General features: G+C 37.7%; 1 protein-coding gene across 1 annotated transcript in view; it reads right to left on the bottom strand.

Annotated features, from left to right (window-relative positions):
• COL25A1 (collagen type XXV alpha 1 chain) overlaps positions 1-14251 on the bottom strand; it is a 313540-nt gene that overhangs the window by 48051 nt on the left and 251238 nt on the right. The window contains exons 17-20 of the mRNA XM_065633974.1: positions 12564-12608; positions 7701-7733; positions 7501-7536; positions 3445-3489 (exon numbers count right to left, since the gene is read on the bottom strand). Coding sequence (XP_065490046.1) covers positions 3445-3489; positions 7501-7536; positions 7701-7733; positions 12564-12608 — 159 coding nt within the window. The remainder of the gene's footprint in view (positions 1-3444; positions 3490-7500; positions 7537-7700; positions 7734-12563; positions 12609-14251) is intronic.

Consider the following 14251-nt stretch of genomic DNA (forward strand, 5'->3'; position numbering starts at 1 on the left):
CTTACACGTTAAAGAGTAAATATTTAAGACCAAAATAACTACATCCAGGAGTCTCTTATGCATAGAATATCCTTGTACCTTGATCTTTTCTTTAAATGGAAGTACTAGAAGATACTAAAGGAAATTCTTCCAAGATTAGGCAACATGGAGTCTTCTCTTGCCTCTTTCTCCTTAGCTGTCTCGAAGTTGCCTGTATGCATTAGTCCATAAACACCCAACAATTCCAAAGCTGCTTAGAACATAAAAGCTCTGTAAACATGATTCTCAAACTACTAGCTTGTTCGTTTGAAATCACCTATGCGATCTGAATTATTGTATATAAAATGGCTATGAACTTCTGCTATTTATTCATCTAATTCCCAGAAAATACATCGTCCCTGTTCCTTGACTACTTGGCCAGTTGAACACAGGTTTAAGCTATATCCATTCACCTACAGGAAAATGCATTTCAGATGCACTTGCCACCTAGGGCTAACCGTTCAGAACTGCTTGGGAAATGTGTTTTACCAATAACCCAAGGCAAAAGCCAGAAAATAGAATATATTAATTTCTAGAACATCATAAGAAGACACAAACTTGGAGAACACTCTGTAATTTCAATTATATAAGACTGAAGAAAATTAAAAAGTGTGGTGAGAACCCTAAAGCTTTTTAGCTGCAAGGGACTTCAGCAGAAAATTGTATAGAAGACTTTTGAGTGTCCATGTGCACGTCTGCATAATTGAACAGAAACTGAAGAGAACAATACTGCGGAAGAGTAATATCAAAGTAATACCAGCAATACAAGAAGATTTAGTTTTTCATATTGGTAAAGAGATTAAATGGCTACTGCCTTGAATTGAACCCCATCGCTTTCTCCTACATACCCCTGCTAGCACTTAGCTTGAGTTGCCAGATGTCCATCTCACAAAGTTTGGGAATAGCCTGCAAAATCCATGCTGACACAGGCACAAAAATACATGGGAAGTCTGTAATCCATTTAAGTGCGAGGAAAAACTTCCCTTAAGGAAACTTCTTACATGCTGCAAAAAGTTCCTCTATGTTGTAATGACATTGTGTGAGGTTTGTACTATGTCTGTTTCATTATGCCACCACTGTGTATTGCTATTAAGATAGAATAGCAAAGACATATCTTACAGAGTTTTATGAAGTCCTCAAGGGAACTGATCCCAGAAGCCCTGAAAAAATGTAGCAAACAACATAGAATAATCGGAGGAAAAAGAAAAAAAAAAAAAGAAAGTCATTGCTCCAGATAAGATTCCTTTCAATTTTGTGTGGTAACACCATGATAGCACTAACAGATATTGCAAGTCAAGACACCTGGGTTTCATCCATGCTCAAGTTTCTCATCCAGTCAATGCTGTTTCAAAGTAGCTTTCAATCAACATCACTTAACTGGAAATTTGTTTCTCCATAAGATGTGACTGAGGTGGTCCTTGGAAACTGATGAGATGACTTCACCATGGTGATACATAAAGCTTTGCTAAACCAGAAGGTAAGAAAAGGGGCTAAACTCTTGTTTTTTCTTTGCTGATGAGTGCCCATATTCCTAACTCCAGCATTCTCTGGTTTCTGCTACCACTTCTCATGCCACAGACATAGTCTCTGTGACAGAAAAATCTAGCCTCTTTTCTTTAGGCTCCTTAATCAGAGTTTACAAATGTCTTGAATCAAACAGGACTCATCCTGCAAGCCTGATGTGACCAGATCTGCTTCGCTCTCTCCTGTGCATGTTCTGCTGGATTGCCTGTCGCCATCTAGGGTGCATCTAGCCACCTCAATGCAGAATTTGCACTAGATGGAATTTCTTCACTGAAACACCACTTGTCTGCCTCTGGCCTAGATTTTTAATAGAAGCTAGCATTCTGCTAAAGGATTTTTTTTTGACCAAACTATTCAATTTTCTTCTGCAGGCAACTGTACTGTTTTTCCACTGTATCCACTGAATTCTGAAAAAAATTTTCACTGGGCGAAACTACCACATTTCATCTATTTTCCACTTCACATTTTGCCTTTTCGGTGAATCTGAAAGCTGTCCTTCTGAGCCATTCTTACCACCAACAAATAAAGCTTATCAGTAATAATTTTCACAGAGCAGACACTCCAATTTAGACTATTTTTTCACTTGCTGATAATATGCATGGGCATGCATGATCTGCAGGAACATGGAATCCCCAAAGCCAAGCCATAACCCCAGCTGGTTTCAGCAAGTGCCCTCAGGCCGCTGGCACTGACCTCCAACTGAGCTACCTCTTTGCTCACATTTAAACAGAATAGGAATTGCTGTCAAAGCTCCTTACAAAAATACAGTTCCATCACAAGAAAGACTCTGCTCCTACATGCTCCTCACTAGTCAATATAGGGTTCATTCTTGCAGAAAATGAACAACATCCCTGGGAACTGTATTTTTAGGTATTTCAACATACAAACTTTAATACACACTTTCAATTCTTTCCATAATTCACAAGTAACACAGAAGGGACATTATGCTTAGATGCTGTGGCAATTCACAGGTCCCTCGAGAAAAATCACTGCAAATGTTACATTCCATGAGATAAATCCTGAATCCTACCAAATGCACAAGACTTTGGCCTCTGGCTTATCCCCCTTCTTATTGGAGAAATGATATAAACTATCTGCGTAGGTATACACAGGCCCAAGCTGGAATGCAAAGAAAAAGTTTCAAAAATAATTTGTTCTCTGAAAGAATAGTCTTTGCCATGAGAAGCAACCACTCTAGTCTGCACTCAGGATACCTGAATCCACTTGCTTTCTGCAGCATTATACGTTTACAGTTCAAACTCTGCAAGCATCTGCAACTCCCAGTGCAACCACTTACGCTAGAGCTAAACCAACCACATGTCTTTTGTATCAACTTACCTAAAGATCCCAGACAAACCGGAAGCCAAGGACTAAACCAGGTATTAGGTCAAGGACTGTAGCTAATACTGAATAGAATCTTATTAAAACATTTTGACTTGTCAGTGGAAATCACTGCTGTGTAATGGAGCACAGATATTTTTGTTGACAGAGCCAGTTCCCCACAGCCTGTGTATAATTAATGTAGTTCTCTGTCTGGAGGCTTAGTAAATTCAGTAGACCATTGCTACTGGAAATCACCCATCAAACTGGAAAACAACTGAAATTTGATGACTAACCTCTTCCATTAAACAAAGATATAAAACCCCAGTATATTAGATTATTTTCAAAGCACTAGTATGCAATGTTCTACTTCACATTTTAATGTAAGAAGTACTGTTTGCTTACTCATAGACATTTGACCAATTTTCCATGCAAAACCTTTCTGTGCCAATCCACAGCTCAATACCAGAGATTCAGAAGAAGATATAGTACAAGTACAGTAAACCCATTTTAGCCACACTTTTTCAGTCCCCACCTCTATGTGGTATCCCCCCAGTACAACAGAGACTATGGTTTATTTACCTTTATCCCAGGGAGTCCAGGAAGGCCAGGGAGACCTGGTTCACCCTATACGGGAGAATTACATAATATTACAGACATTATTCAGTTACGGTTACTCTCCGGTGAGCACCCCTGTATATTCTGCAGCAAGATAAAAGAGCATAGATGACCGCTAGTCAGTTCAAGCAGGACTGATATTTTCAAAATGAATGACTTAAATGTACAATTAGTAAGAGTCATGTTAAGAGCTTAAATATCTTCTAAGAACCCTGGATGTGAAGATAACACCCAGGTTGAAAATCCACATCAGGAAAGCTAAAAATGAATTCACATTAGCTTTCACCAAAAGAGAAGAGAACAAGCAGCACTGGTTCATTTTACACGCTGCCATTTCAGTTCCATACTTATGACAGATGTTTAATTCTGTTCCATTTTCAACTCTCTGCTAGATATTGTGCTGTGTAATTGTCTGATTTAGCTACAAGACAATTCAGAAGAGCTTGGTTTAAATTGCACAATTCAAGCAGGACTGCCTAATTACAACTGAGTTGTCGTTTTTACAGAGCTATCCATAGCATCATTTCAGTGCTCAGTATTTACTGGTGAATATATATGGTGTCATGAAGGATATTTGGAATGTAACCTTCTATTTCTTTACCCAGAAATGTTCTGCTTATTTAAAATTGCAATAAAAAGACCTACGGTACTGCATTTGCAAGGGTAATTTTGGAACAGGAATTGAAAACTGCATGTATTAATTTTGAAATGAAGTTGATAGAAATCTAATACAAGAATGATAACATTGGTACAAATGGTCATTTTGAGATATCAGCTAAATGGAAAGATGTTGTCTAGGGAAATAAAAATGATGAACAGAAAAAAAAAAGCAATAACATGTGAAGAAAACATTATTTTAAAGGCTGGAGATTTTATTTTAATACAGAGATGGATTCTAACCAGCACCTTGGATCTGAATGTTCCCTGAACTTTGTGGAAGCGCTGGTCTGAACTCTGAATCCAACTTTTACCTTTATAATGAGTTGAACTGTATTCCAGATTTTATACACTCCTGAGCTTTACAGAAATCCAGACTTCAATTCTGTGGTTTGGGCTGATTCATACAGGTTTTGCTATTAAAACATTTTATATGTGTGTGTATACATACACACATACATTCATATGCTCACATATACACGTTTGTACATACATATACAGGCACACGTATACATGGTATAGGTTTTCATCACACTACAGTACCCTGTGCCAGTTCTTTGAGGCAGTAGTCTTGAATAGACTTGAAGCGCTAATGACAAAATTACATTCTGCCACAAACTGAAAAACACAAGAGGGTCTGCAAATTGCTTTACCAAACGGACTGATTTCTAAATGCTAGAGAAGGATCTGGTAACAGCTTCTTTGTCCATTTCAGTTACTCCAAAATTTTAACTGTTCACATTGCCTAAAAGCACAGGAAAGATTCTAGTCTCAAAATATTAACTATAAAATCAGATGAAAGAGTAGAGGCTAGGATACCATTTTCAGCAGACACTATTATTTCTTGTTATGTCGCCTAACGCTTTCTTAAGTAGGACATAGGTTGTCACTCTTGCAAAAGGATAATCCTTCAAAAAGCCTTCATTGCAGTGATTCCTGACAAAATGCTAGCTCCAAGCCCCTACTCCTTTGTCTTTTGCTTTCTTACATGAGTTGCCACACTGCTACCGTGACCTTTTCTCATCTAATTGTGAGAGCACTAAATTTCACTTCTCAGCACAGCATTTGAATATTATAGCTAATAAATCTATTAGCATTGCAGCAGTAGGTCTTTGTCACAAGCAGAAAGGATCCAACAAAACCAGTTAAGAGTCACAGTAATCTGAAATAATTAAAATGCCCCTCAAAGATGCATTAAATAACGTGAAACACAACAAAACCACTAATGCTTCATTAGAATTAATAGTGTAGATGAATGCATAATATTTTCTTTTCTGCACCTTTCTTGATACAAAAGATCTGAGTATGATTTATAAGAAGAATGATTTTTAAAGAAATGAAGGCTGCATACTAACTCCGTTTCATAATGTTCAGGTTGGCAGGGCAGGTCATTCTATCACCTTTGGAATACATATGGCACAAAACAGCCTTGTCAGGCCATTGAAATACCATCACACTTCATTTCATATAAATAATATTCAGGCGGGCAGCTCAATATTTGTCTGTCCTTAGAAGATAAGTAAGGAATAACTGGAAGATGAGGAAGAAGTAAAATATAAGGAAGCAGGGAATACACAGGAAGAAAAAAGGACTGGGACACAGTAAGGGAAAAAGTATCGAGATGACATAGAGGGCAGAGATGTGCCTCCAGTTGAAAAAAGGGTCCTCTACAACCTCTGGTGGGGTGAACCAGTCCCTGCTAAGCAGGAAGCAGAGCAGCAGACATGGGACACCTGGCTGGAGGTGGCACTCTGCTCCAAGTGAGCCCACTATGGGAGCTGCTGGCCTGGGGACATGAATGTGGCGTTCTGGGAGCTTGTGAGGGGAAATGGAAAGAACACATTAAGCCCCCTTTGGTGTGAACGACAAGCTGAGATTATAGAAAGCCTGAACTAGGTATGCCTCTCACTTATCTATGTTACCTAAAGAGGCCAAACCTGAGTGCCTGGGGACTGAGATCCAGGAGCCTGCTCCTAAATCACTGCCAGTTTTGACAGCTAATGAGAGTGTGAATCTCAACAGGCTCTTAAGAGCATATGTACCCAAGCAGGGCATAAACTGCAGAATGCATATGCTGAGTGATTCTGTGGATTAGGTAGCTTTAAACTACTTTAATTACCTTTCCTAATTAAACCTACATTTTACCAAAGAACTGCATTTACAACAATAATAGTCTTTACTTAGTCTGTTAGAACTGATGACGGTTCTAATTTCTCAAACAAAAAGACCAGGCCTTGCCTTTCCTTTCCTTTCCTTTCCTTTCCTTTCCTTTCCTTTCCTTTCCTTTCCTTTCCTTTCCTTTCTTTTCCTTTCCTTTCCTTTCCTTTCCTTCTCTTCCCTTCCCTTCCCTTCCTTTTCCTCTCCCTTTCCTTTCCTCTCCCTTTCCTTATGTGTTTTGGTGGTTTGCTTAGTCACCAGAAGATGCTGAGTATTAGAAAATGGTTGTACTGCTGTTCACTAGATAGAATTTTAGCTCTTGGCTGTCTGTCTGGGATATCTGCTAGCTCAGCTGGACTCTGCTCCATTCCAGCAGCAGTGGGTAATTTTCACTGTTACGAGAGGCAAGAATGGTGCCGAAGGCACATTTGCAAGCACTGCAAAGTAAAAACCTGGTTCCCTCATTGTCTCTTTGCCCTTTCAGCAGCTTTTCCAGCAGGACCTGCATTCTGCTCTCATAAAAGGCAGCTGAAGGCGCAGCATTCACTGTGTTTGATGTACTATGGATTCAAAGAGGAAATTCCCCAGCTTCAGAGGGCCTCATGCAGCACAGAGTCATTACAGCTCCTGCTGGACCTTTACTTGCAAAAGCAGCCGGGGCTACACAGCACCCAGGGGAATTTCTTCCCCTGGAAGGAAGAACAGAGCAGTATTACCTGTTCTGTGTCCTTCTAAACATGCTGCATACCTCTGACAGTTTGATTCCCCTTACAGGTATATGTGAAAGGGTTTCTAGTCAATATTTGTTGTCTTCCTAATGAGATCTAATAAGGTACCATAGTCTGAAGGTTAATATTCAGTCAAACATGCAGGGTTAACTTGCGATCAATCAAGGAGCAGAGCCATTCTTTGTTATCCTCACCAGCTGCAGTTGGGTAAGCTTTCAATGCAAGAAGTGCACTGCAGCTAGAAGAGGAGGTGGGTTATTCTAATATTGCTTTTCATGCTAATTAGTAGCATCATTCCTGTGCTTTTTTAAAATACAAAATGATCATACACCAAATGTGTACAGTCCTTGGGCTGTTAAATTGTACTGCCTTGGACTCATTCTAGTAAGGCTAAGTGCGACTTATAACATCTGTGTAACATCGTTTATCATAAATCCAACGGAGAGGAAAAAGAAAACCGAACATTTCCAACACATACCTTTTGTCCAGGCCGTCCAGATTCACCGGGTTCACCCTAAAAGAAAAGAGGTGAAAGATATGAAATATGTCAAAATGAATTAAAAATGACGCTGGGGAAAACCACGACATTGACGGTACTCAAAATATCCGTGACACTACAAAGTAACATAGACAAACCACCGCTCTTCTCCCTGTACGACTGTTTTAAAAGTGAATTACCTTAATTCCTGCAGCAGAAGAACCAGGGTCACCCTAACACAAAATTCACAAGAAACAACCACATTTATTACATATACAGTTTTTCAGGAAACAAATAAAACAAAACATGCAAGAGTATAGCAAAATAACTGTACAGTAAGATTACCTGTTATCTGTGCTGCTACATGGGAGTTTACCCAATGAATTAAATCAGTGTGGTTCAGAAAAGGAACAGTATTGTTTTCAAGAACATGCACAGAGATTTCTTTTTACTCATCCAAACAGCATAATAGTTAACCTCAAATTTCACAACTAATAATTTAGACGGAATAATTGCAGATTTTGTATAAATGCACTTCATAAAGCCAGAAGATGGGACATTGACATTTCTAAATTGCCGATATACATTAAAAATAATTTACTGCCATTTACAAAGATTATGAGCAATCTTTTTGACCTAATTCTACAGAGGGCAAGAGTCAGGTCTCAAGTGACAAAGATTTCTGTGCTAATGAAGGTTACCTCCAGTGACCTATGTGCTTATTACCATCAGGACAGGTCATAGCTCTATTTCCACAGCAGTTCAGCGTATTTAAACTGATAGTTTAATGCAGTTCAGTGTTATACTTTACTGGACGAGAGAGCTATAGTAATTTACGTATTCAGGAAAGGTCTCTGTTCTGAGGAGGCATCTACCATTTAAAACCATTTGCCTGTGTTTTGCTGGGCTGACTGGATTTGACAGGTGGTGATATGCACAAGCACAGAGCATCAGTGAGTGACCTGGCCAAGGAAGCTTTTAGCTCACAGTTTTGTACAATTGCCATGGGATCCTTAAAATTCTTGGATACTCACTTACTGCATTTTTTTCCCTTAAATGACACACCAAACAAAAATGAAAAAAACTAAATTAATGAAAAGTTTACTAGTCAGATTACATGCTGTTGAAGATGGCTAGAGTGCTTATATTTGAAGAACTGTCTCATTATTCATTATTCAAAATAAATCTGGATTGTTCACTGAAAGTAACAAGTTGCTGCACAGCAGCAACTTCAGACTCCCTAACTGCCTGCTAGTGATTTACATAGGTATCATAGGAGACAGTACTGTAATCCACTCTGAAGATGTTTAAGCAGAATTTAAATGTTTAATATTCTTTGTATTAAAACACAAAGGGGGGATACCCATTCCTGATGGTTTAGTGAAGCTGGAGGAATGCTATAGTTTTAAAGTTGGCTTGGGTATAGGGTCTTTTTGGTAATAGTCCCATAAATTAAATGGTATGAGGTAATATGCTCACTGAAGAATTGGAATAGATTTCCTCTACACAGTTACTGCAGCTCACTCTTGTGTGAAGAAAAAACCAAAAATCAGTTTTATGAAGGGTTGATTCATGTCTGGAAACCTGAGCTGCCTCATTTTGATAGACATGCATGAGTGATACTGCTGATATCCCTTACAAGCATGTACAACTGCAAAGCTTTGATGACTTTTTATAGCTATAAAGTGGCAAAGCAACTGGTAAGAGACATTCAGCAGTTAAGCATTTTAAAAGATAATGATGGATATGGGAAAGATAAGACAGAAAGTATTTATAATCCATCTTCACGCAAGAAAGAAAATTAATATGGGATTAAAGAAAAAATATGGTACACCAAGTTCTGAGTTCTCTGATGAGTCAGACAGTTTGGAAATGAAGAAACTGGCAGGGGAACATGCACATGGAATGAAAATACTCGGTAGTTTCTAGGAATCAAGGCTACAGTAGAAGAGCAGAGGCAAGAACTCAAGTCTGGCATTGACACTGTCTTCAAAGTGGGACAACCCAACAAAGGTGGTTTCTTTCTTAAGTCACTGGTCAAGAACTAGGACTTCAAGTCTGTATTTCTGAGAGCCACTGGGTACCAAAGTTCAGAAAACAAAGCTACATTAACTGCACAAACAGGAACCCATTTCTCAACCAAGTCTGAAACTGTTGTCACCTGATCTCTCCCTCTCACCATACAAATAAAAATTTAGAATTTATCTCACCGAAACATTATTTAAGCTTTTAAGGAAATGTTTTTAAGTTTTATGAACTATGAATTAAATCTCTTAAACAGATGCGTAGCATTACGATCTAGTGCAATGGTCTCTGCATTTACTTACATAAAATTAACAGCTTGTTTACGGAGCAGGAAGGGTTTGTATGTGCATGTGGTGGGACATCTGAGAACTGGATGGGTAGTAGCTTTTTCTCATCTCTGAACAATACTTCCAGCACCTCTCTTAAAAACAGTCTTTAAAAACTGAGCCTTAATAGGTCTCGCACTCCTCCCCACAGGTGTTCAGCTGACAAAAGTTTTCAGAACTCATCTGGTAGTGAAATTCCATAATGTAACATGTGCCCCAAGCTTTTCAGAGCTACCCAAGTACAAGGCACAGAGGGAAAAACTATAACAGAAGATATGTACAAGCATAATGCATCAAAAAGGCTGCCTGTGAAATTTGCTGGAACTCAATTTCATCTGCTGCTTTGAAGACAACAGGCATAGTTTTTTATGTTAATCTGCCCAATATAAAGCAGCCAGTGGAAAACATAGAAGGAATGCTACTGAGGTACTTTGAAATGCATTGTTATAGCAGGGTTTGTAGTCAAGGTAAGTTTAACTGCCTCCTCAAGATGATCAGGATGCCATTAGAGAAAGTGCAGACACAATACAGAAAAAAATACAAATAAAAAAATACAGAAAAAAATCTTGTGAACATATTAATTAAACATGGCTGCAATTATAATTTTGGTTTCCTCTAACACTTATATGATTAGTGATTGCTGAGCAAATTCATGCTGGAATTATACGTAACGATCATACAGCAAAAACTTCCCCCTATACTGAAGAGCAGGAAAGAATACAATCCTTGTTAAGTAGTACAAATGTAACGACACCGAGTTTAATGTTCACTCCTAAATTATCTATCAAAAAACACCCCCCTAAGCTCCCTACAAAGTGCTGTTTGCAGAGCCATCTATCAGAAACTTTAAGCTGCAGCTCTCCTATAAGATCTGTTTTTGTTTTTTTTTTTTTCCTGGGCGGCAGATGGTCTTGCAGGCAGGAAAAACGGAGGAAAAATAATGAAAGTCAACTAAGTCACAGTTCTGCTCACTCTGTTGTAAAACTTCATGCAGTGGATTCTAGCTTGTTATGCTTAAAGCAACTCACTCCACACAGAATATATTCCCACGTCACCATCTCACTTCTGAAACTTATATGAAATCTGGAAGAGATGGGAGACTTCTGTATTATGAAGTTCAGCAAGTTTAGTAAAATTTATTCAGATACAGTAATATAAGAAATCTCCTGATGACCTATATTTTCCACAAGTTGATCCAAACTAGACTACCAAACTGTTGACAGCTCACACAGAAATATTTAAAACATTATACTTGGGGATGATGGATTTCCCACTGCAAAAGAGAGAGACCTTTATCTTTTCTTAAAATCCCAAGCAGGGCAGTGTGTGCCCTGTGGACCACAGTGCAGCACGGACATTCTAGTGGATGCAAATTTGCTCTCACAGTTGTTGAAGTAGAAAAACAAGAAGTGAAGCTGCACTAGGCTTCCCAGAGAGATTATAAACTTCGCATTTGCTTGCTGCAGGACTATCTATCTGAACAACAATCTCATACTTGCTCAGAGATTATATTCTTGAGTCACATAAAAGTGGAACAAGATGATGTTACCAGCATACATTGTGTAAGTAACTAAGTAGAGTTCTTAAGACTTTCATCTGGGTTAATAAAAGCATGATTGCAGATGAAGGATTATTTAAATGAACTCTGGGAATCAAATAACTTGACTAATCCTAGATCTAATATCTATCTTTAATTACAGATTTTAGAATATGGCCTGTAAAATTCTTGTGCTCTTAAAAACATGGCTTTACTGTATCCAAATGATAGGACCTGAGAGATTTGTATGCATTCCTTACCAGGCTGATACATCCATCATAAATTTCTCCTTGCACTAAGTGAAGTGAGTTGGTTAAGTAATTACAAATTGTTATGCTTCTGCCCAAGTGTAGTCACTGAAATGAATATTTTGAGAAGCATATGAGTTCCAAAGTGATGGCCAGAAGAGATCATTATGACTGACCTTTCTGTGCAACACAGGCTTTGCTCTGACTGCTAAAGACTGTGACTTGTCTAAGTAAAGCACATTTAAAAACTCCAAGTTAAATTTATTTTTATTTATTTGATACAGTAAGAGTCTCACATAAAATAAATCAAAACTAAGTAAAATAAAATTTTGACAATGTCTACCCTTTAGTGACTTCTACAATACATTGGTACTTTGCAACAATGAACTAACAAGGTATCAAGTAAGGTTATTGCTGGTGCAATTGGCAAAAAAACTTTCAATGTAGTTTTTTTATCTTCAGCTCTCAGTTGTCCAGCTGGCAATTTGAAGGGAAGTTACCTATCATATTTTCTCTCACATATTGGTTTGGTCCTTTCTTTGAGTGGAACACAGAAGGTGAAACGTAAAAGGATATATCAGAAATGGCTATAACTCAACAGACCTAGTTACAACAGACTGGCATGTTGCAGCTGAAGTTTCTGTATGATGCAAATTTCAGCAGAGAGGAGCGCTAATTAGAGACATGCTGATGTATCCTGCAATAAAGCTGCTGTTGTATCAGGTCAGAAATTTTATGCTTAACTGGACAGAACAATGACATTTCTTCTGCTGTTCATAGAAATGAACTCAGTCAAATTATTCAACATTTATACAAAACCAAAACATTTTAAAATGCATTTTTCTTTTGATCGAATTATTATTTTCCTTAGCTGGTTATACGCATACCTAAACCACACATTTTATTCTCTACTAATAAGTAATGTACCTTTTCTCCTGTGTCACCCTTTGGTCCATTTTCTCCAGCATCACCCTATAATTAAAATACACATTATATTTTAATGCTTTTATGTAAGCACACAACACACAGAGAAGAGTCAGCATTCCAACATGATTAGCAAGCTAATTTTGCTAATCAAGTAATCAGTCTCTCTATGACATGGTCAGGAAGCATGCATTATATAGCTACTATTTCTGTTGCCTTAATACAGTCTTCAATATAACTCTAAACTCTTTCACAGGTCCTCAAAAAACCCCGCAAACTATCAAATAACTATCGTTCTGTCAGTATAATCTACCGTCTTCCCTAGTTCACTGTGGTTTAGCAATGAAGGAATCATTTCATAATGATTCAATATCTTTAATTACCAGTAGGTATGGTGTTTTTTTGTTGTTGTTTTTTCTAACAGAGGCAGTCACCTAAATACAGCTAATCATATACAGGTGACAGATACAGAATACCAATCCTTTTTCGTTAGGATTCTCAAGCAATTTATGGTATATACTCTCTGAGTCTGAACTCCTTCATGAAGGATTCACGAACTAGAACAACTTTATTGAATGCCACTCCTGCAAGGAGCCACCAAAACCATAGTTACCTCTACATAAACTCTATGCATTTTTTATTGTTAAAAAAGGTGATGTTCAGATAACACTTTTTCACGGCTGGGTGGACATTTCCTACTTTAAAAACAACTTTGTAAAGAAACATATCAAAAGATTTATCCATAAAAAGAGCCAATTTCCGTGTATATTAATACAGCCATATCCTGACTACACCAAAAAGTCTTCATTATAGATGACACTGTTGGCCAAAAATTTCTGTGGGACTTGAGATTCATGTAGAGTGTGAGCAATATTTAAAATGCCAAAAATATTGATAAATGTTGTGTCTAAGCAGGCTACAAAACTTTCTAGTATGTCTTGGTCAGATAACCAGGAGTAGTATTCAAATAACAATACTCAGTATCTGTCATATTGCTCTGAAAACCTCAATGTAAAATTCCATTCAGAGGACTTACAGCAGAGACCACGTTATATATCACAGTCACTGACACAATGGGAACTAGTGAACAATCGAGCAGCTCTTTAATTAAGGGCTTGATGAAACATGGAAACATGAAACAGTAACTGTTAGGAATGTCATTCCACCTTCATTTGACATGATAAAGCATATTGAGGGCATTTATAATTACATTTTTTAGGAAAAGACAAAGGCTGATAATGGAAAAATATCATGATTTTAAGTAATGGAAATTCAGCATGTGTTAAAATTTTTAATTATTCCTTTTGTATCTGAAAACAAAGGATTACTGAAGTACTTCAACGATATTATTTTAACAAAAGTAATGATTTAATGAAAAGGGATTCACAATTACATACTTCTACGGGTGGGATAAATGCTTTCAAGATTCCCCTGGATTATTTTTATGATGTGCTTTTGAAAATGTGAAATGAGTTGCCTTTGCAAAGCATATTTGCAGCTGCTATTACATGGATTTACACAGATTTGGAAGTGAAATTCAATTGCAACTGCAGACATGGGCAAACATTTCTCAAGAGCAAATTGCTCTTGAATATAAGCAACTTACTTTTAAAAAACATGTCTCTGTACTGACAGAAGATGAGTCTATGTACAGATTCCTACTCAAAATCAGGCTTACATCGTTTCTGAAG

This window comes from Caloenas nicobarica, chromosome 4, assembly GCF_036013445.1.
Source record: "Caloenas nicobarica isolate bCalNic1 chromosome 4, bCalNic1.hap1, whole genome shotgun sequence".
In the NCBI taxonomy this organism is placed as follows: Eukaryota; Metazoa; Chordata; class Aves; order Columbiformes; family Columbidae; genus Caloenas; species Caloenas nicobarica.